General features: G+C 45.1%; 1 protein-coding gene across 2 annotated transcripts in view; it reads right to left on the bottom strand.

Annotated features, from left to right (window-relative positions):
- MST1 (macrophage stimulating 1) overlaps positions 1 to 20,697 on the bottom strand; it is a 155,371-nt gene that overhangs the window by 70,942 nt on the left and 63,732 nt on the right. The window contains exons 8-10 of one of the 2 annotated variants that reach the window (XM_033926395.1): positions 14,518 to 14,686; positions 11,937 to 12,067; positions 10,838 to 10,940 (exon numbers count right to left, since the gene is read on the bottom strand). In XM_033926395.1, the coding sequence (XP_033782286.1) occupies positions 10,838 to 10,940; positions 11,937 to 12,067; positions 14,518 to 14,686 (403 nt within the window). The remainder of the gene's footprint in view (positions 1 to 10,837; positions 10,941 to 11,936; positions 12,068 to 14,517; positions 14,687 to 20,697) is intronic. The other variant, XM_033926396.1, reaches the window with a different exon arrangement.

The raw sequence follows: 20,697 nt of genomic DNA, 5'->3' as shown, positions 1-20,697 counted from the left end.
ACAATTGATGATACAGTCAAAGAAAATGAAAAACTTTTATTGAAAAAAATTACAGAAATGTGTGAACAATGGAATCCTTTACATCTTTCATGGTGGGGAAGAGTTCAAACAATTAAAATGATGATATTGCCTGTGGTTTGTTATCAAATGAGTATGATACCAATATTTTTTCAGGGGTCCTTTTATAAAAAATTAAACAATATTATTACAAAATTTGTTTGGTTTGGGAAAAGACCCAGAATAGCTTTAGTATCTTTACAAAGACCAATTGTGGAGGGAGGGGTAAATTTTCCAAATTTTTATAGGTACCATCAAGCCTATATTCTAAGACAGGGTATGTATTGGATCCTCCCAGATCTCATGGAGAATGTACCAGATTGGCTATATTTAGAATGGCGGCTCCTGTTCCCATTACATTTAGATCATTTAATTAGTATAACAATGCCTAGAAAATACAAAGATAACAGAATTTTAATAGACACTTGGAAAACATTAAGATATATTAATAACCTATCACCAGATCCAATTAGTAAATCACTAAGAGACACTGGATTTGGGGCTTCCGGTTTGCTGACAAGGATCGGATGACATCTGGAGAAGTTTGGCAGCCAAAGCAGTGAAGTCATTTCAAGCTGGACTTCAGTCTTGACTGTTTTTGTTTTTTATTTTTCACTTTCTTTTTAGTTTATGATATATTTTAAATCTCATTCATTGTTTTGCCACTTGTTTTTGTTTTTATTTTATTATTTAAATTTCATTTAAATTTCCCCAGAATTCTATAGTTTCAACGGTTCTCCCTTCTGCTTCTATTTCCTATCTCCCCTCTTTTCAACCTTTCAAAGTCCTTTAGATCATTGTAGTCTTATTAGAATGTTTATTTTCTTATTTTTCTCATCTGTCTCTATTTTTATTTCTTCATTACTCTACTAATTGTCATTTTCCCAGGTACTTTAGTTAGATTGTGAGCCTTCGGGACAGTAAGGGAATTTCTAAGTACCTATCTTACTTATAATTTTAATGCACCCTATTGTCTATTTTCTGTAAACCGCTTAGAATCCTAACGGAATTTAGCGGTATATAAGAAATAAATTACATTACATTACATTAAATCAATCTATTTGGGTAAACTCCAGGATCAAAATTGGCGGATTTAAGATCGTCTGGAAACAATGGATAAGTGCAGGAATACGAACATTAAATGATGTCATTTCAGACGGTTCACTGCTTAGTTTTTCACAATTGCAAAATAAATTTGGCTTAAATAAAACACAATATTTTAAATGGATGCAATTGAAGCAGGCCATTCAGGTAGGGTTCTCTGAATGGAAAAATCTTAATACTCAATATAGTCTGCCGGTTTTATGTTTCCAGGCGGATTTCTTTTTTTTTTTTTTTTCCCTTTATTTATTTGATTATTCATTACATTAACTTTGTAACAAACATGCATGAATGAACACAAAAAATACAAATGTAAATTCCCTAACGAGAATTAACATAATATAAGGAAACTAAATCAACCATGTCCTAGTCCACATTAAAACTGATCGCCAGTACAAAATAAAACATCAAAGCAAATCTTTCTATCTACTATCTAGGAACAGGCAAATGGCTATTATATATATTATACATCATCCTCCAAAAATAAACTGAATATAAGGAATTAAACTTTCAGCAAAGGTTTCTCTTTGATAAAATCTTCCACCTGGGCTGGGTCAAAAAACACATATTTATCATTTCCATATGATATCAGGCATTTACATGGAAATTTTAAGAAGAAAGTAGCTCCGACTGCCAAAACCTTAGGCTTTAGCTGAAGGAACTGTTTCCTCTTAAACTGGGTTTGTCTAGAGACATCTGGGAAAATTATCACCCGTTGACCACAAAACATCTCTTGCTTTTTCAGGAAATATAATTTCAAAATATCTTGTTTCTCAAGTTCTGTCTTGAAGGTCACGAGAAGAGTTGCTCGTTTCTCAATTATGTCTTTAGATGACTCCAAAAACTGTGATACATTCAAACTCTCTGGTGATACTATTCTATCCATTCCACCTTCCTCTACCTTTTCTTTGGAATCTCTTGAAATGTAATATAAATTATCGACCTCAAAGGTCTCCACTTTGTTATAATGTAATATCTCCCTCAAATACATTTTCAAGAGTTCCATTGAAGAAAGGTAATGTGTGGTAGGAAAATTTAACAAACGAAGGTTCTTAACTCTAATAGCATTTTCCATTTTTTCTAATTTAGCATGTAACATCATACTATCCTTTATATTAGAAACAGCACTAGCTTGTAAATTACCTACTGCCTGATCTAACTTTTCAACCTTTACAGCTGTTTCTCCAATTTTATTATTTTGTTCTTTAATTTTCACAGTTACATCAGATGAAAATTGACATAAATTCAAAACGGTTTTTTGTAAAGATGACTCTATTCTGTTAATACTAAGCCAAACATCATTTAGAGTAATCACTTTATCCCTGGGGAGAGCATCCGAGCTTTGCCCAGTACTCATCTGCACTGGGGTTAGTTCTTTAGCCTGCCCCAGGGACGGTCCTGAAACCTCCAGACCAGATACTGACAATGATTGAGGGGAAGAAGAAATTATTCCTTCCTTAAAAGGGGAAGGAGATTCTTCTAACCGTAAGGAATATGATGGTTGAGGAGGTGGTGTTGGTTCCCCAGAGGATAAGGAGACAGCTTGAATATTAAAAGTTACCTGTTCCTCAACAGGAGGCAAGATAGGAACCACAAGATGGCGATCCATCGGGCCTGTTGTTGCAGCAGATGGTATTGCTTTAGCTTTCTTCTTACCCATGCTGAAGAATCGGTAGTCCTGCTCCCTGCTCCTCTTAGGCTCCGAAGGGGCTCAAAAGGGGCAGGCCCCTTTAGCCACGCCCCTTCAGCTCGCGACCCGGGGCTCGCAACCGCGGGCCGCGTACCGCGGCTGTTCGAAGATTAAGGCTCCTTCTCCAAGGACCCTCTCAGCTGGCTGGGTCGGGCAGCAGCGGGACTGCCTGTCCCGATGGTACAAAGTGCAGCAAGCACTAGCGACAGGCTCCCTCTCTGCTCTCCGGTGTTTAAGGCTCCTTCTCCAAGGACCCTCTCAGCTGGCTGGGTCGGGCAGCAGCGGGACTGCCTGTCCCGATGGTACAAAGTGCAGCAAGCACTAGCGACAGGCTCCCTCTCTGCTCTCCGGTGTTTAAGGCTCCTTCTCCAAGGACCCTCTCAGCTGGCTGGGTCGGGCAGCAGCGGGACTGCCTGTCCCGATGGTACAAAGTGCAGCAAGCACTAGCGACAGGCTCCCTCTCTGCTCTCCGGTGTTTAAGGCTCCTTCTCCAAGGACCCTCTCAGCTGGCTGGGTCGGGCAGCAGCGGGACTGCCTGTCCCGATGGTACAAAGTGCAGCAAGCACTAGCGACAGCCCAGGCGGATTTCTTGGGACACCAAGCCGCAAAATGGTACAAATTGATATATGGATTTTTAAATAAAAAGAAGAAAACTGGTCTTAGGGATATTTGGAGTATTGAGATTGGACAGACAATTTCTGCATCTCAATGGCCACGATTTTGGTCCTGGAGACTAAGATCTACAAAGTCAGCATCTATGAGTCAAACATGGATGTTTTTATTACATAGAGTGTTATGGACCCCTACGCGCCTGCAAAAAATAGATAATACTAGATCCAATAGATGCTGGCATTGTAAAATAGAAATAGGGACGTTAGATCACTTAATTTTTTTTTGTCCCTGTGTAAATGCCTTTTGGAATCTGATTTGGCCCCAAATTAACAAATTACTAGAAAATCATGTAGGACTCTCATATGACACCGTATTATTTGGAACTGCAATGAGAACTCAGAGTCCGATCTCAGTAAACAATAATAAGCTGCTATTAATATTGACAGGAGTCGCCATGCAACAAATCACTCAAAATTGGAAAGACTATACCAAATTAAATTATACGTTCTGGTGGAACTCTGTCTGTCATATCTACAAAATGGAAAAAGTATTAGCATTACAACATGGGAATTTTCATAATTTCAAAAAAATTTGGCAACCATTGACTAATTATTCTAATGATTAGACTTCTTAGCACAATTACAGTACTTATATAGGAATGGGGTGGGATATGTATAATTTTTAGAATCATTAATTGTAAAATGGGGAGGGATTTATAACTTTTGATTATATATAATTTATATTATATACTGTTTATAAATTAAGTTGTATTAATGATAGATACAATGATATATAGTAATTAATTATATTACTTGAGATTCAATTATTGTAAAAATTGAAAATTTAATAAATAAAATTTAAAAAAAAAAAAAAAAAAAGAAAAGAAGAATACAAAGAAGTAAACCACAATCTGAGTACAAAGAACCAGGAACAAATCAAAACACCAGACTAAAGGGTCTACCGCGTGGTTTCTGTGCGGAGACAAAAGATACATAGGAAGGCCCAAAATAGAGCCGTCCGTCCGAATGCGATACAACAAGGGCTCCAGTGATAAAATAAAGAGTAGAGGAGAGAGCGGACACCCCTGACGGGTGCCCCGCTCCACCTGGAACCCAGCAGAGACAGCACCATTGACCAGCACCGCCGCACTAGGATTAACATAGAGAATCCGCACCATGTCCAGAAATAGACCCCCCAGCCCAAAGTTACCCAGGCCAAAAACAAGTAGTCCCAATCGACACAATCAAAAGCTTTCCGGGCATCTAAACTAATCAAGAGGGCCGGGATAGAAGAAGTCACACTATGTCCCAAAGCAGCCATAACTTTAAGCACGTTCCACACCGCCTGCCGCCCCTGAACGAAACCGACCTGATCCGGATGCACAACCTCAGGCAAGAGGAAAGACAAACGCATAGCTAAGATTTTTGCAAACAATTTAAGCTCATAGTTAATTAATGAAATAGGACGATAAGAATCCACCGACGCAAGATTCATAGCCGATTTGGGGATCAACACCACATGGGCCGGAAAATGTCCATCCAACAGTACCTGAGCAAAGTAAGCCTCCAAATGCGGAACCACATGGTCCTGCAAAATCTTATAAAACTCGGAAGAGAGACCATCAGGCCCAGGGGCCTTAGACAAAGGCGAATTCTTAATCACCTGGCTGATCTCCAAGGCATGGGTTCATGCAGAAACTGCGTGGAGTCCTCCGAGAACCGTGGCAGATGGAGAGCCCGAAAATAAGAATGTAAAGTTTCCGGGACTGACTGGTGTTTAGCATAAAAGTCCCGAAAGTGGTCATAAAAAATCTCCGTCAAGCGGTCACGGTCAGTGACAAAAACACCCCCATGAAGAAGACCTTTACAGAAATGAGGACCCTGCCATGGATGGACCAAGCAAGCCAACAGTCTACCAGACCTATTACCATATTTATAAAACCGATAAAGGCACGAATGAAGGGACCGTTGACTGTGTTCATGAATCTTAACCTGCAAGGCCACCCGAGCCACCAAAAGAGAATCATGGACCCCCGGAGAACCGGAAGCAATCCACTGACGTTTACAGGCCTCCACCTTCTGGTGTACATATAAAAGATCACGCGCTTGAGCCTTGCATTGTGCAGCCACATACGCTATGGTTTCACCACGAAGAACCGCTTTCGCAGTCTCCCACAGCAAAACCGGGTTGGAGGCTGAAGAAGCATTGTCTAATAAAAATTGCTTCCAACATTGAACTATATGTGTCCGAAAATGTTTATCCCAATACAAATAGCGAGGAAAGCGCCACGGACCAGGCGTACCACCGAATTGCAGACCCCTAACCTCCACCCAAATTAACACATGATCAGAGAGAGTAGGGACATCAATTTCCGCTCTAGTCACCCATGATAAAAAGAAGAAACAACCAAGATATAATCTAATCTGGACATGGTGGGATGAGCACGTGCCACGTGTGTGAAATCCTTATCTAAAGGATGATATAAATGCCACACATCAACAAGATCCAAAACCCTACAAAATTGAGCAAACCCTCTAGCCGATCTGAAATCCACAGGAGAGGCTCCTCCCAATCTATCCATATCAGGATCCAGGACTGCATTAAAATCCCCCATAAGCATCAAGGGGACATCCGGAAAGATGGCGCACAGACCCACAAGCTGCTGAAAGAAATCCAAGTTAAACACATTCGGGGCATAAACATTGGCTAATATCATCTCTTGACCCTGAATGTCCAAATGAAGAAATAAATATCTCCCCCCAGGATCCTTAATCACTCTACGCACTGTATAGGGAAGGTGTTTACTCAGTAGAATGGCCACCCCCGCACTATGGGTAGTACCCGTAGAATAATAAACCTCCTTAACCCATCCCCTACCCAGTTTCTCATGTTCAGCATCAGACAGGTGCATCTCCTGGAGACAGGCCACATGCATCCCCTTCTGCCTAAGAGTTTGTAGTATCTTAGACCTTTTTATCGGCGAGTTTATACCCGCCACATTCCAGGAGCACACTTTCAGAGTGGAATCACCCATAGTCAGAGCAAAAGAAAACAATCACCAAACTCCCAAAAATGAAGAGAGGGGTCAAACGTCCAGCCCACATAAGACCCCCCCGATCCACCACCAGAGAAACAGTTCTCCTTGGCCCAACATAGTCAAAACCCCCCGACACTGGAGTGCAATACCCTCCCAAGCCCAAGCCCAACCCCACCCCCTGAGGGAAACTCCCCCTATCCACCCCCCAACTCCCCCAAGTTCCCCCCAAATCCACTTCACTCATGACGTCCTAATCCTCGCCCCTGTTAAACAAAACCAAATATGGGAAACCCACATACCTAAACAATCCCCACACACCAAACCTCACAGCCAGACACACATGGAAACCCACACAATAACCTCCCCAAAAGCACTTCACTCAGCCCCCAAACAAAGCAACCAACAAACCCAACAGACCACTAAACCCAAGTATGAACCCTACAGGGTCCCAGCAGCCACTACCGCGACATCCGGCTGCCTCCTGTGCACAGCCGGAGGGACCACCTCAATACCCAAAGCTGTGACAAAAGGTAGGGCGGTGGCCGGAGAATCAAAAGTCTGTGTGCATCCATCCTTCTGAATCCTCAATTTGGCCGGATAGAGCAGGGTGAACTTCACTTTATTTGCAAACAAAGCCGAGCAAAGAGGCGTAAATTCCCGGCGTCGTGCTGCCACTGCAGTAGAATAGTCCTAAAAACAAAGGATAGTTTTATTTTCGTGGCGCAGACCCTTGCCAGCTCGAAGGGCTTGTGAGCAAAGTTCAAGATCTTGAATATAACCACACGAGGCCTGGAACCCTCTGGTCCCCGAGGCCCCAGGCGATGCGCCCTCTCCACCCGGAACTTTCCCAAGCGGGCATCCAAAGCTAGTGATTGAGGGATCCAACTTTCCAAGAAGCCAGGCAATTCCGCATCAAGGATATGCTCCAGGAGACCGACGATACGCAGATTACTCCGGCGAGCCCGATTTTCCAGGTCATCCACCTTCTGAGTTAGGACTGCCAGCTCCTTGGCCATCTGGGAAAATCCCAGCTCCACAGGCTGCACCCGGTCCTCCAAAGTGCTAACCCGATGCTGAACTTCATCCAGCTCGAGCCCCAAGCTATCCAGCCTTTCGTGTGCAGCATTGATTTTGTCCAGGAACTGCTGCATTTTTTTGTCGATTGCCGCTTCCACGCCGCTGTGACCTCCGCCACGAGGTCAGAAGTCAGTGCGGGACATGCTGTCGGGCTAGAGGGAGCCACGTCCGACGCCATCTTGGGCTCCGGAAGTCGGCCCCGATCACCAGCGGGATGGGACGGTTTTGAGGCCATGAGCGCTATAAAATCGTGCCGCACAAACGTCCCCCGGCGAAACTAGGCACCCGGTACCTCCGGAGCACTCGGTTCCCGAGTACAAGTGGGGAAGAAAAATGGCAGGGCTCGTGAGGACGGGAGCAGTGCTTTTCAGCGACCACTCATCCCCATGACGTCACCCCTCTACCCCCTCCTTTTAAGCAGGTGGTAATTTTTCAGCTAGCGCGCGCTAATCTTATGCATGCGCTAAAAACGCTAGCGCACCTTAGTAGAAGGAGCCCTTAAAGTTATCTGTGATAGCAATCTCGAATAATCAACTGTCCACATAGGGACAAATTGTGCTTGGAGCAATAAAAAAGTAAAACTTCCAGTATATGCTGAATAGTGAAAACTATAGATGCAAAGAAATAAAAAAATATACAGTATATACCTGGGAGGTGAGAGGCTGACATGCACAAAGAGAGGAACCTTAGGGTATTAGTGTCTGAGGATCTGAAGGTGACAAAGCAGTGTGACAAGGCTTTGGCCAAGGGGGGGGGTAGAGGGGGCAGTCTGCCCCGGGCACCATGTTGGTGGAGGCACCGGCACCCCTCCTCTACTCTTCCCATTCCTCTCCTCTACACCCCCACCTCCTTCCCTTCCCCCAAACCTCGTATTGAAGTTGTTGTTCATGGCAGTCAACAACATGCTCTTCGCAACCCCGTTGGTTCTCAGGCTGACGTCACTTCCGGGAGCCGCACGTAGGAAATGACATCAGAGGGAGAGCTGACGGGGTCGCGAGGAGCACGCTGTTGACCGCCGCAAGCAACGACTTCAACTAGAGGTACGGGGGAGACGTGCTCGGTAGGCGGGATCAGGGAAGGAACAGGGGTGGAAATGAGGGTAGGAGAGGGGTGCCACCGACCCTGGGCGCCTCTTATCACTGGCCAACTTGTATAGAGAGAGGTATAACCAGCAGAAGAAAGGAGGTGTTGATGTCCCTGTACAAGTCATTAGTGAGGCCTCGTTTGGAGTATTGTGTTCAGTTTTATAGGCCATATCTTGCTAAGAATATAAAAAAACTTGAACTGGTTCAGAGAAAGGTGACACAAATGGCATGAGGTTTGTGTCAAAAGATGTATGAGAAGAACCTGGACGACCTAAATATGTATACCCTATAGCAGGCATACACAACTCGAAAATGATCCAGAGCTGATACGAAGTTGGAAAATATAGCGACGGCCGCGGCTCGAGGCACCCGGAAGTGCACGGACATTGCCATGATGACATCACACGCCTGTGTGACACTCCGCACAGAGACTTTCCAGACAGGCCCTGAGATGCCAGTAGGGGGTGCCAGTAGGGAAGAGGGCAGGAGAGGAGAGGTACTGATGGCAGCTGATTGCCTACAGAAGTGTTTCTTAACTACTTCAACAAGTACCCCCAACCACAGACCTCCCAAACTCTGCCCTAAACCCACCCAAGCTCTGCCCCGACCCTGCCCCCTTTACTAATTGTAATGCAATTTTTTCCTTTCATTTTTCATATACACACAATACACACAGCAGATATAAATTCTCAAAATTGACACATTTCAATCACTAAATTGATAATAAAGTCATTTTTCCTACCTTTGTTGTCTGGTGATTTAATTAGTTTCTGGTTGGACTTCCTTCTGACTGTGCATCCAACATTTCTTTCATAATCCAGCCCCATCCCCTTTGGGTCCAGGTCTCTATCTCTTTTCCCTCCCCAGATCCAGTGTCAGTTCTCCTTTGTACCTACCACCACCTTTGTTCCAGGTCTCCCTCTCGCTCCCTCCTCTGTTATGATCTTCCATCTCTCTGTTCTTCCTCAGGGACTCTCCCCTTCTGTCTCTTCTTTCTGCACCTCCCATAATCCAGCATCTGCCTCCTGTCTTTCTCCTTTGGTCCCAACCTCTCTCTCTCTTTCTTTCTTCTGCTTACAAACCCCCCCCCCCCCCCCAGCATTTGTTCTCCTTTCTTCCAAGTCTTTCTCTGTTTCTCTCTCTCTCCCTCCCTGGTCCAGAATCTTTCCACCTCTCTGCAGTCTTTCTCTCTTCCCTCTATACACAACTAAGTCCAACATCTTCCCCCTCTCTTCTGCCTCCCCTTTGTTTCAGGTTTCTCCCTATCTCTATCTTCCTTCTGCTAACATTTAGAGTCCTCCCATCCAGGTCTTTCTGTTTCTCTCATTCTCTTGTCTTCCCCCTCCCCTGGGTCTAGCATCTCTCTCTCCTTGGTTCAGGGTGTTTCCCCTCTCTATCTCCCCTAGTCCAGCATCTGCCCTGTCTTTCCCTGTCTTCAAGTATATTTTCCTGCCCCTCCTCAAGGTCCTTTTCTGTCTCTCTCCAGATCCAGCAACTCACCGAGGCTTCCTGCACCCAGCAAGAGAGGTCTTCTTCCGCAGTCTGCCGCTAAGCTAATTACGGCAGTTTGCAGGGCAAACCTAGCAGGCTGCCATTGGCCGGCGAATCACGTTCCCTCTGCCACGGTCCCGCCCCTCCCCTGACATCAGGGGCGGGACCGCGGCAGAGGGAACGTGTGCGGAGACCAACAGCAGCCCGATAGGTTCGCTCTGCAGGCTGCCATAATTAACTTGGTCCTTGAAAGCAACAGCGGGAGGGAAAAGCAGGAGAGCGGAGTGAGAGCTGGGCCACAGTGAGAGCCATTTTGAGCTGTATGTTGTGCAGGACTGCCCTATAGGAAAGGGGTGATAAGGGGAGATATGATGCAGAAATTTAAATACTTGAAAAGTATTAATATACAAACAGATCTTTTCCAGAGAAAGGAGAACGGTAAAACTAGTGGACAAGAATTGAAGTGGCCCATAAATGTATGCTTCAGTATAGTTTTAAATGGACCTGCATTATACCTAGGGGTGAACACATTGGTACAACGAGGACAAAATTGGCACCCATATATGTGTGATAAGGTAAGCTTGCACAGTGGCTGCATGTGATGTACCTGCTCTCCCTTCAGGATGAACTTGTATTCTGGTCTCACAGACTGGGATTCCAGGTCTGCTGTACAGTTTAGACACTTACTGAGGTTTATGAGGCAGCTGCTCTGACCATTTCTGACATGTGATCCCCTTCCGCGTCTTACTGATGTAGCCATTATAAAGTTCTCCATAACCGTTGTAACAATCTGGAGGGAAACAGCGCCACATGATAAAAAAAATTATTTTACAATTGTTCTTTTTGTTATGTAGTTACAATGAAAAGCTTGACTCAATGACAACCCCAATTGATTCAGTGGCAAAAGTTCTGCACAACCTGGTGGGGAGTTGGGCTCCATTCCCAACACTGGTTTCTGCTACCCAAAAGTAAAAATGAACAGATCTCATCAAAGCACCACACGACCTTTTTCTCACACAGCAGAAAGCCAGTTGTATTCCGTCACAGAATGACGAGCTCTGCCTGCCGGTAGGTGCTTAGCTGATCTAGGTGCCTAACCTAACTTTTTAATTGGTTCAATTTGCACTTTTATTTGAACAGCACCGTTAAAAAAACAATTTAAAACAAATCATTTTTGGGTAGGTGCCATGTAAGCATCTACACCTGTGCCTACCCAAAAAGTAAGCCTGGAATTTGGGCGTGGCCTAAAATACTGGTGGTCTTTGATGCCTACTGGCATGCGCTTCCGGAGGGTGTGACAGGACAGAGTACACTATTGGGGTTCAAGAAGGGATTAGATAATTTCCTGAAGGAAAAGGGGATAGAAGGATTACTATACAAGTCCTGGACCTGATGGGCCGCCGTGTGAGCGGACTGCGGGGCATGATGGACCTCTGGTCTGGCCCAGCAGAGGCACTGCTTATGTTATGTTCTAACTTGAGTTAGATGTCGCTATGTGCAGTTCTATAAATGGTGCCTAGCTCTGTCTGTGCTTGCAACCCCTATCCGACCCCTGCCACAGGAATGCCACTGCTAAGAGTGTGGATAAAAAGTATGCACATTGTTTTACCTGTATAGAAAGTGGTTACCGTAGTTTTCAAATTACCCAATTCCATAGACAAAAAAAAAAAAGAAAGGCTTTGAAAATTGCTTTTTGAATATTTTGTGCCACATTTCAGCCTGATGTTTCCATAGTAATATGTTACAGAAGTACAGTATGTTGGTAGCATCATGGCTCTTGACTCACCTTCTACCTCCACATCATCAGTACATCGTTTAATTTGGAAACAAAAAGCCACACGCATTCCTGGGAGAGTTGTGAAACACCAAGGAGCTTCTGAGCCATCCGGATTTCGGCAGTAATTTTCTTCCAGGCCTCTGAAACACACAATACAATTCACAATTGCTAGCCCCAACCCCTTTACACAGCTCTACAACTTACCACAACTTGTTTTGGTGCTCTGCACACACAGCTATCTCCCACCCTCTGCACATCCTCACAGTTCACTAAGTTATTCAGTTTTCTCATCTGCACAATTCAACTGTGTACAGTCAATCCCAGTGACCTCCTGAGTCCTCCTACACATCTACTCTCAGCCCCTTACACAGCCAATTTCTATTCTCTTCCTTTCACGCCCCAAAAGTTCACCAGTCAGTCATGCTCATCACTATATCAACTGGGAGTAACTGAGACAGTCACAGACTCTGCTTCTACAAACCAGTTCAAACCGCACAAACCATATCATCCATCTCCAATCTCCAAGTATACCAAGTACAACTCGCCCTAGTCAGCTCCCAGTTTCTCACTCTTACCACCCACCTCATGCAGTTCCACCTCCCTTACTCATATTACATTATCGTTCAGGGCTTTATTCATATGCATGTATTCGCACTGATACTTTTCATATTTGTATAGGAAGCTTCCAAGTTTATTGTAAATTTGATTAAACGCTTATCAAAATACTAAGAGGGGCATAATCGAAAGGGACGTCTAAGTCCATTTACGTCCATCTCGCAAGTCGTCCAAAGTTAAAAAGAGCCTAAGACACATTTTCGAAAGACACATCCAACTTTTTTTTACTTTCGAAAATCGTCTAATTATACGTCCTGCCGATCTGATCGTCCAAGTCGCTAAATCGTCCATCTTTATACCACATTTCCGTCCAACTTTTCGTCCAAGTCCAAAAACGCCTAGAACAAGTCCTGGGACATGGGAAGGGTCTGCAAAGTGATGGACCGAACACCAGACATGGCACCTAAATAGTGGGGTACCTACAGGGCACTGCTGTGAACTTCACAAAAAGGGTGCCATGGCTTCTCCTCACTACAGCTCCCTTATAGGTCATGGAGAGCCCCCCCAAACCACTTCCAGAATCCCCTAGACCCACTTATCTACCACCCCAATAGCCCTTATGGCTGCAGGAGCCACTTATATGCCAGTCAAAAAGGGTTTTGGGGGTGTATAGGGGAGTGCACATGTTTAAGTATCAATGCAGTGATTTTTAAAGAAGGAACCCAAAGTAGATGCTGTCCAAAGGATCTTAAAGATCTATTAGGTTCATAAGGTATAAGATTTTTTATCAAGGAATGCTGGTTCTTTAGTTTTGACGGTTTTGCATATTAAAAGGAAAATCTTAGAAGTTATCCTGTATTGGACTGGGAGCCAATGGGCTTTTTTGAAAAGAGGGGTAACGTGTTCGAATTTTACAGAGTTTGTAATCACTTTGATAGCTGTGTTTTGTACTAACTTTAAGCATCTGATAAGATGTAGCAAATTGAAATTTTGAAGGAATATGATAGTTTTAATGATTGTATAGAAAGATGGGAGGGGGAGGGTTTTTAATTAATTTACATATTAAGAATATAATGTATGATCAAGTGTTATACGATAGTATTTCATGTTGTTCTTTTTTGTGCACTTGATGTAAGTTTGAAAAAGAATAAAGAAATAAAAAAAAAAAAAAAGAATAAATGGAGGCATACTCTCGGATTTACCTCCTTTAGCATTGAGAGATTGGATCGTGTGTTGAACATCTTTAAGAGAAGGTACAGAAAAGCGCGCACAAGTGGAGCGAAACGAGGTGTTTCCTAATTCTTCTTCTTGACTTACGGGAGTATTTTGCTGTAAAAGAACATTTCGGATATTATTAATTTTTTCTTGGAAAAAATCTGCAACATTTGGGCTGTAAGGAAGTTATCGGATGAGATATGTTGAGTATGCTTATATTGTGTGAGTTTTTGTAAGGTTGCAAATAGTTCTTAGCTGAGTTCTTAGCTTTATTTATGCATTTGCAGTAGTATTTTTTTTTGTAGCATTTAAAGTGGCTTTATAGAAATGTGAATGTTCTTCATATTTGTGTAGGTTGGACTTAGTTGGGTTAGAATGCCATTTACGTTCTGAGGAGCACAGCTGACGTTTGAGAAGGGTTAATTCATAGTTGAACCAAGGGTTCTTTTGTTTTTTAGCTGAGAATGTACAAACCTGGATTGGGGCTATTTCATTGAGAAGGGAACGACAAGCATCGTCCCAAATTTGGATTTGATCGTTAAGCGATGTAACCATACGCATATCTGTGTTAAGTTTGAATGTGGTAGTGTCAGTGAGATTATCAAAATCTCTAAATAAAATTTTCTTGGATAAGGGAGTGCTAGAAATTGGGTTGAGATGACAAAAAGTAGAAATAAAAAAATGATCAGACCATGGAACTTGGCATGAAGTAGGTATTGAAAAATTAGAATACTGAAATGGAGGAACAAAAATCATTTCAAGGGTGTAAATGCAGTGTATGTACCCTGCTCCTTCCTTCCCATTCTTGGAAGATACATACTTGCACTGGTACTTTTGAGGCAGGAAATGATGTCGGTGCGGAGTTTGTGCACCCCAGTGCTGGCAGGGAATCCCAGAAGTGGTGACATTCACTTTTCCCCTGTAACCTTCACCTTTCCTTTTAAAGCAGCCGTGGGTGATTTCCACATGGTGGAGACGTTTTTTATCTGCTTTGGAAAAAAATAAAGGAATGAAGAGACTTCAAACACAGAGATCCACATACTCTTCCCCCCCCATACACACACTTTTGTAACCCAGTATCTTCCTCCTCTCTCTCCTTCTTTTCACAACCAGGCACCTCTTCTCTCTTTCTCTCCACCCCCACTCTCTTGTAGCCAAACATATTCCCCCTCCCCCCCCCCCCCCCCGCCACAGTTGTAGCTTAATATGTCCACCCACTCTCTTCACTCAATCTCCTCCCCACTCTCAGTCAAAATCTCCCCCTCTCTCTCCCATTCTTTTCTTTGTCCCATAATCAGCATGTGGAAAAATGATATGCTAGAATAACTTTTAAAGATGCTTTTATAACATGCAGATAATAATCATTAGGTGCAAAGGCCCACCCCATCCTGATTGCACTTCCCCCCAACAGCATCTATAATGTTGTCACCCTCCCGTGACAACCCCTTGACAGCATCTATGTTAGTCACTCTCCATGGAACCACCCCGACACAAGAATCCCGGAAGTGACGCTAGAGAGAGCGCTGATGCTGGTTCCCCCATGGGCAGCAACCTCGCACAGGGGAAGTAAACAAAGTACGGGGGCAGGCAACAGGGGTGTGTACGTGGCAAAGAAAGGAGGAGGGGGAAGACCACCCCCCCTACTACGTCACTGGTGTAGTGGTCCGTCTCAGGGTTCGGTACGGGGGCCCATTCTGTTCAATATATTTGTGAGTAATATTTCTGACGGATTAGAAGGAAAAGTGTGTCTTTTTGCAGATGACACGAAGAATTGTAACAGAATGGACATGCCAGAGGAAATAGAAAACATGAGAAGAGAACTGTGAAAGAAGAATGGTCTAATGCAGGGGTGCACAACTCCGATCCTCGAGGGCCGGAATCCAGTTGGGTTTTCAGGATTTCCCCAATAAATATGCATGAGATCTATTTGCATGCACTGCTTTCAATGCATATTCATTGGGAAAATCCTGAAAACCCGACTGGATTCCGGCCCTCGAGGACCAGAGTTGCCCACCCCTGGTCTAATGATTGGCAGAGCAATGCGCCTATAATAGTATAAAACTGTATATTGTACTGTTGCTTCTCATATGTTTTGTATTTCATCACTGAATTGTTCAGTTTTCTTATTTTGTGAACCGCCTAGAACTCTTTGGGTGTTGGCGGTATAGAAAAATAAAGTTATTATTATTATTATTATATGCTAGGGGGTGAAAAGCTGATATGCGGGATGGGCTGAAGTTAGCTTTAACGGTGACTCCAACAATGGAGCAGGAGCGGAAAAGCAAAGCTGACGCTGGACAGACTTACATCGCATTGGATTTGGATTCTGCATTGCTATACAGCAAGGAAATTATAATAGTTTCAAAAAGATTTGGGGGCCATTGATTGCATATTCTAATGATTAGACACCTTGGACACTTTTTTATTACATAGGACTATATTTAATATGGGGATGGGGAGGTATGTTATGTGATTTAATGGGTTTATTCCTGATGAATGGGATGGGTGCATTTGACAATAATTGTTAGAATGTCAAATGATTTGTACGAATTATCTGATTGAATATTGTACACTTGTTGCAAGAGTTAAAACTGAATAAAGAATTTGAAAAAATAAAAAAGGATTTGGATTCTGCGATCAAATCAAATATTTTAAATAAACTTGAAACTTGAAACATGGTCTGTGTCCAAGATGAACTGGGACAGGCTGGAAAGCAATGTTACTTACCATAACAGTTGTTATCCAGGGACAGCAGGCAGCTATTCTCACTAGTGGGTGATGTCATCTGACAGAGCCCCGATACGGACGTCTCACAAGCATACTTGCTTGCAGAAACTTCAGAAGTTTCGAGATGCCCGCACCGCGCATGCGCAAGTGCCTTCCCGTCCGATGGTCCGGGTGTGTCTCCTCAGCTAGCAGAGAAGCCAACCCAGGGGAGGTGGGTGGGACGTGAGAATAGCTGCCTGCTGTCCCTGGATAACAACTGTTACAGTAAGTAACATTGCTTTATCCCAGGACAAGCAGGCAGGTATTCTCACTAGTGGGTGACCTCCAAGCTAACCTCAATGGGATGGTGGGAGAGTTGGCAACTTAAGAGAATAAATTTTGTAATACTGTTTGGCCAAACTGTCCATCCCGTCTGGAGAAAGTATCCAGACAATAATGAGAGGTGAATGTATGAACCGAGGACCAAGTGGCAGCCTTACAAATCTCCTCAATCGGTGTCGATTTGAGGAAGGCTACAGAGGCCGCCATTGCTCTGACCCTATGGGCTGTGACTTTACAGGGAAGGGGTAATCCAGCCTGGGCATAGCAGAAAGAGATGCAAGCCGCCATCCAGTTGGAGATGGTACGCTTCGATACAGGTCGTCCCAACTTGTTCGGATCAAAGGAGATGAAAAGTTGAGGAGCAGTTCTGTGTGGTTTGGTGCGATCCAGGTAGAAAGCCAAAGCACGTTTACAGTCCAGAGTGTGAAGAGCAGATTCTCCAGGATGAGAATGAGGCTTTGGAAAAAACACAGGAAGAACTATGGATTGGTTGAGATGAAATTCAGTGACCACTTTAGGCAGGAATTTCGGATGAGTGCGAAGGACCACCTTGTCATGATGGAAAACTGTGAAAGGTGGATCCGCCACTAAGGCCTGAAGCTCACTGACCCTGCGGGCAGAAGTGAGGGCAACAAGAAAAACCACTTTCCAAGTGAGAAACTTTCAGCAGAGCCTTGTTGAGAGGCTCAAAAGGAGGTTTCATAAGCTGAGAAAGGACAACATTGAGAACCCAAACAACTGGAGGAGGTTTGAGAGGAGGATTGACATGGAAAAGTCCTTTCATAAATCTGGAAACCACAGGATGAGCAGAGAGAGGTTTCCCTTGGAGAGGCTGATGGAAAGCCGCAATAGCACTCAGGTGGACTCGTATGGATGTAGACTTGAGGCCAGACTGAGATAGGTGTAGAAAATAGTCCAATACAGAAGACAGGGAGGCTCTCTGAGGCTCCTTACGATGAGAAACACACCAGGAAGAGAATCTAGTCCACTTTTGGGAGTAGCATTGTCTAGTAGCAGGCTTCCTGGAAGCCTCCAGCACCTCCCTCACCACATGGGAAAACTGGTGAGGAGTTACGTTGAGAGGAACCAAGCTGTCAGGTGGAGAGACTGCAGGTTGGGATGGAGTAGAGATCCCTGTTGCTGAGTGAAGGAAACACTGGAAGAAGGAATGGCTCCCTGCTGCTGAGTTGAGTTGAAGTACCAAGGCTGTCTGGGCCACCGAGGAGCTACCAGAATCATGGTGGCATGGTCTGATTTCAATTTGACTAGAGTCTTTTGAATGAGTGGAAAACGCATACAGAAAGCGATTCCCCCAGTCCAGCAGAAAAGCATCTGCCTCGAGGCGATGAGAAGTGTAGATCCTGGAACAGAATTGAGGCAGTTTGAAGTTGTGGGGAGCCGCAAAGAGGTCTATCTGAGGCGTCCCCCACTGAGAAAAGATCTGAAGAAGGGGCCTGGAATGGAGGGTCCATTCGTGAGGTTGGAGAAGACGACTCAAGTTGTCCGCCAGGGCATTGTCCTTCCCCTGAATGTAGACAGCTTTGAGGAAGGTGTTGTGGCGAATCGCCCAATCCCAGACTCTGAGAGCTTCCTGGCAGAGGGAGGCTGAGCCTGTGCCCCCCTGCTTGTTGACATAATACACGGTGACCTGATTGTCCGTGCGAATGAGGACCACCATGTCGTGAAGCAGATGTTGAAACGCTTGAAGAGCATTGAAGATCGCTCTGAGCTACAGAAAATTGATATGATATAGCCGGTCTGCACTGGTCCGGAATCCCTGAGTGCGAAGACCTCAGGGAGCTCCCCATGCATAGGTCGAAGAATCTGTCGTGAGAACCTTCTGATGGGGAGGAGTGTGAAACAGCAAACCTCTGGATAGATTCGAAGAGGTCATCCACCAAAGTAGCGACTGCTGAAGGGCAGGAGTGACTATGATGTGACGAGTCAAAGGGTCTGACACCTGAGTCCATTGAGAAGCCAGGGTCCACTGAGGAATTCTGAGGTGAAGTCTGGCAAAAGGCGTCACATGAACTGTAGAGGCCATGTGGCCCAGGAGAACTCGCTAAGATGGATGTGTCTCGCTAAGATGGATGGGCGAGAAGACACCGACTGGCAGAGACGAAGAAGAGTTTCCAAGCGCTGAGGCGGGAGGAATGCTCTGAGTTGAATGGTATCCAGAACCGCCCCGATGAAGGGAAGAGACTGGGTAGGCTGTAGATGAGATTTGGGGAAGTTGATCTCGAAGCCCAAACTCTGCAGGAACCAAATCGTGGTTAGGGTCGCCGAAATGACCCCTGGAGCCAAGATGGCCTTGATGAGCCAATCATCGAGGTAGGGAAATACCTGAAGCCCCTGGTTCCGGAGTGCAGCGGCCACGACCACCAGACATTTCGTGAAGACTCTGGGAGACGAGGACAGGCCGAATGGAAGCACTCAATACTGCAGATGCAGATGTCCCACCCGAAATCTGAGGAACTTGCGAGAGGCCAGATGAATTGGAATGTAAGTGTAGGCCTCCTTGAGATCCAGACAGCATAACCAGTCGTTCTGCTCGAGGAGGGGGTAGAGAGAAGCAAGGGTCAACATGCGAAATCTCTCCTTGACCAGGAGCTTGTTGAGGATCCTGAGGTCTAGAATAGGTCGCAGGTCGCCCGTCTTCTTCGGAACAAGGAAGTACCGGGAGTAAAAACCCCGGTTGTGTTGGTCCACCGGGACCGGCTCGACGGCCCGGAGCCGGAGCAAAGTCTGAGCTTCCTGAAGAAGAAGGGCGGTCTGTGTCAAGTTTGAAGGATACTCTCTTGGAGGGTGGTCCGGAGGGACCCAATGGAACTGAAGAGAGTACCCTTCCTTGATGATGGTAAGGTCGGTGATGATAGCTGCCCATCGATGATAAAAACGATGGAGGCGACCCCCAATGGGAAAAACAGGGGAAGGCAGAATGAGATTGGTTATGCTCCCTAAGAGAGAGTCAAAAAGGCTGAGGAGCCTTGGGGACAGTAGAAGGTTGAGGTTTTTGTTGAGCCTTCTGTGGAGGTTGTCTCTTCGCTGGTTGTCTCGCAGCAGGGGCCTGCCTAGGGGCATAGCGCCGCTGATAGATCAAAGGTGGTTGAGAAGGTCGTGATTGCGTCGGCTTAAGTTTGGGACGAAGAATGGATTGAAAAGATTTCTCATGGTCAGACAGTTTCTTCGTCACGGTCTCGATGGATTCGTCAAACAAAGGAACGTTGGCAAGTCTGTCCTGGAGGTTCAGGTCCATGCCAATGGTCCGAAGCCACGCCAATCGACGCATAGCCACAGAACAGGCGGCAGCCCGTGCCGAGAGCTCAAAGGCATCGTAGGAGGATTGCATCAATTGAAGGCGCAGCTGGGACAGCGAGGCGACCACTCCCTCGAATTCGAAGCGAGCCTGAGACTCGATGTAAGGCGTAAACTTCCGAAGCACAGGCAGGAAGAACTCCAAATAAGTTGCAAAATGAAAAGTATAATTGAGAACTCGGGAAGCCATCATCAAGTTCTGGTATATGCGCCTCTCAAATTTATCCATGGTCCGGCCCTCTCTGCCCGGAGGAACCAAGGCATACACCTGTGATGGATGAGACCTCTTAAGGGAGGATTCGACCAACAGGGATTGGTGAGAGAGTTGAGAGCCCTCGAATCCCTTGTGATGCACTGTTCGGTACCTGACATCTAACTTGCCAGGAACGGCCGGGATAGAGTACGGCGTTTCAAAACACCTCATGAAAGTTTGGTCGAGTAGTTTGTGCAGAGGAAGACGAAGAGACTCGGCAGGAGGATGAGGCAAATGCATGGTATCCAGGTATTCCTTGGAGTAACGGGAACTGGAGTCCAAGGTGATGTCCAGGTCATCCGCCATCTGCCAGAGAAAAGATGAGAAGGATAATTGATCCGCTAGCACAGGCCAGCAGGACGGACTGGACGAAGTCGAGGCCTC

This window comes from Geotrypetes seraphini, chromosome 17 (assembly GCF_902459505.1).
Source record: "Geotrypetes seraphini chromosome 17, aGeoSer1.1, whole genome shotgun sequence".
NCBI lineage: Eukaryota > Metazoa > Chordata > Amphibia > Gymnophiona > Dermophiidae > Geotrypetes > Geotrypetes seraphini.
Note: the sequence above shows the minus strand (reverse complement) of the source record. Positions and strands in the feature narration are given on the sequence as shown.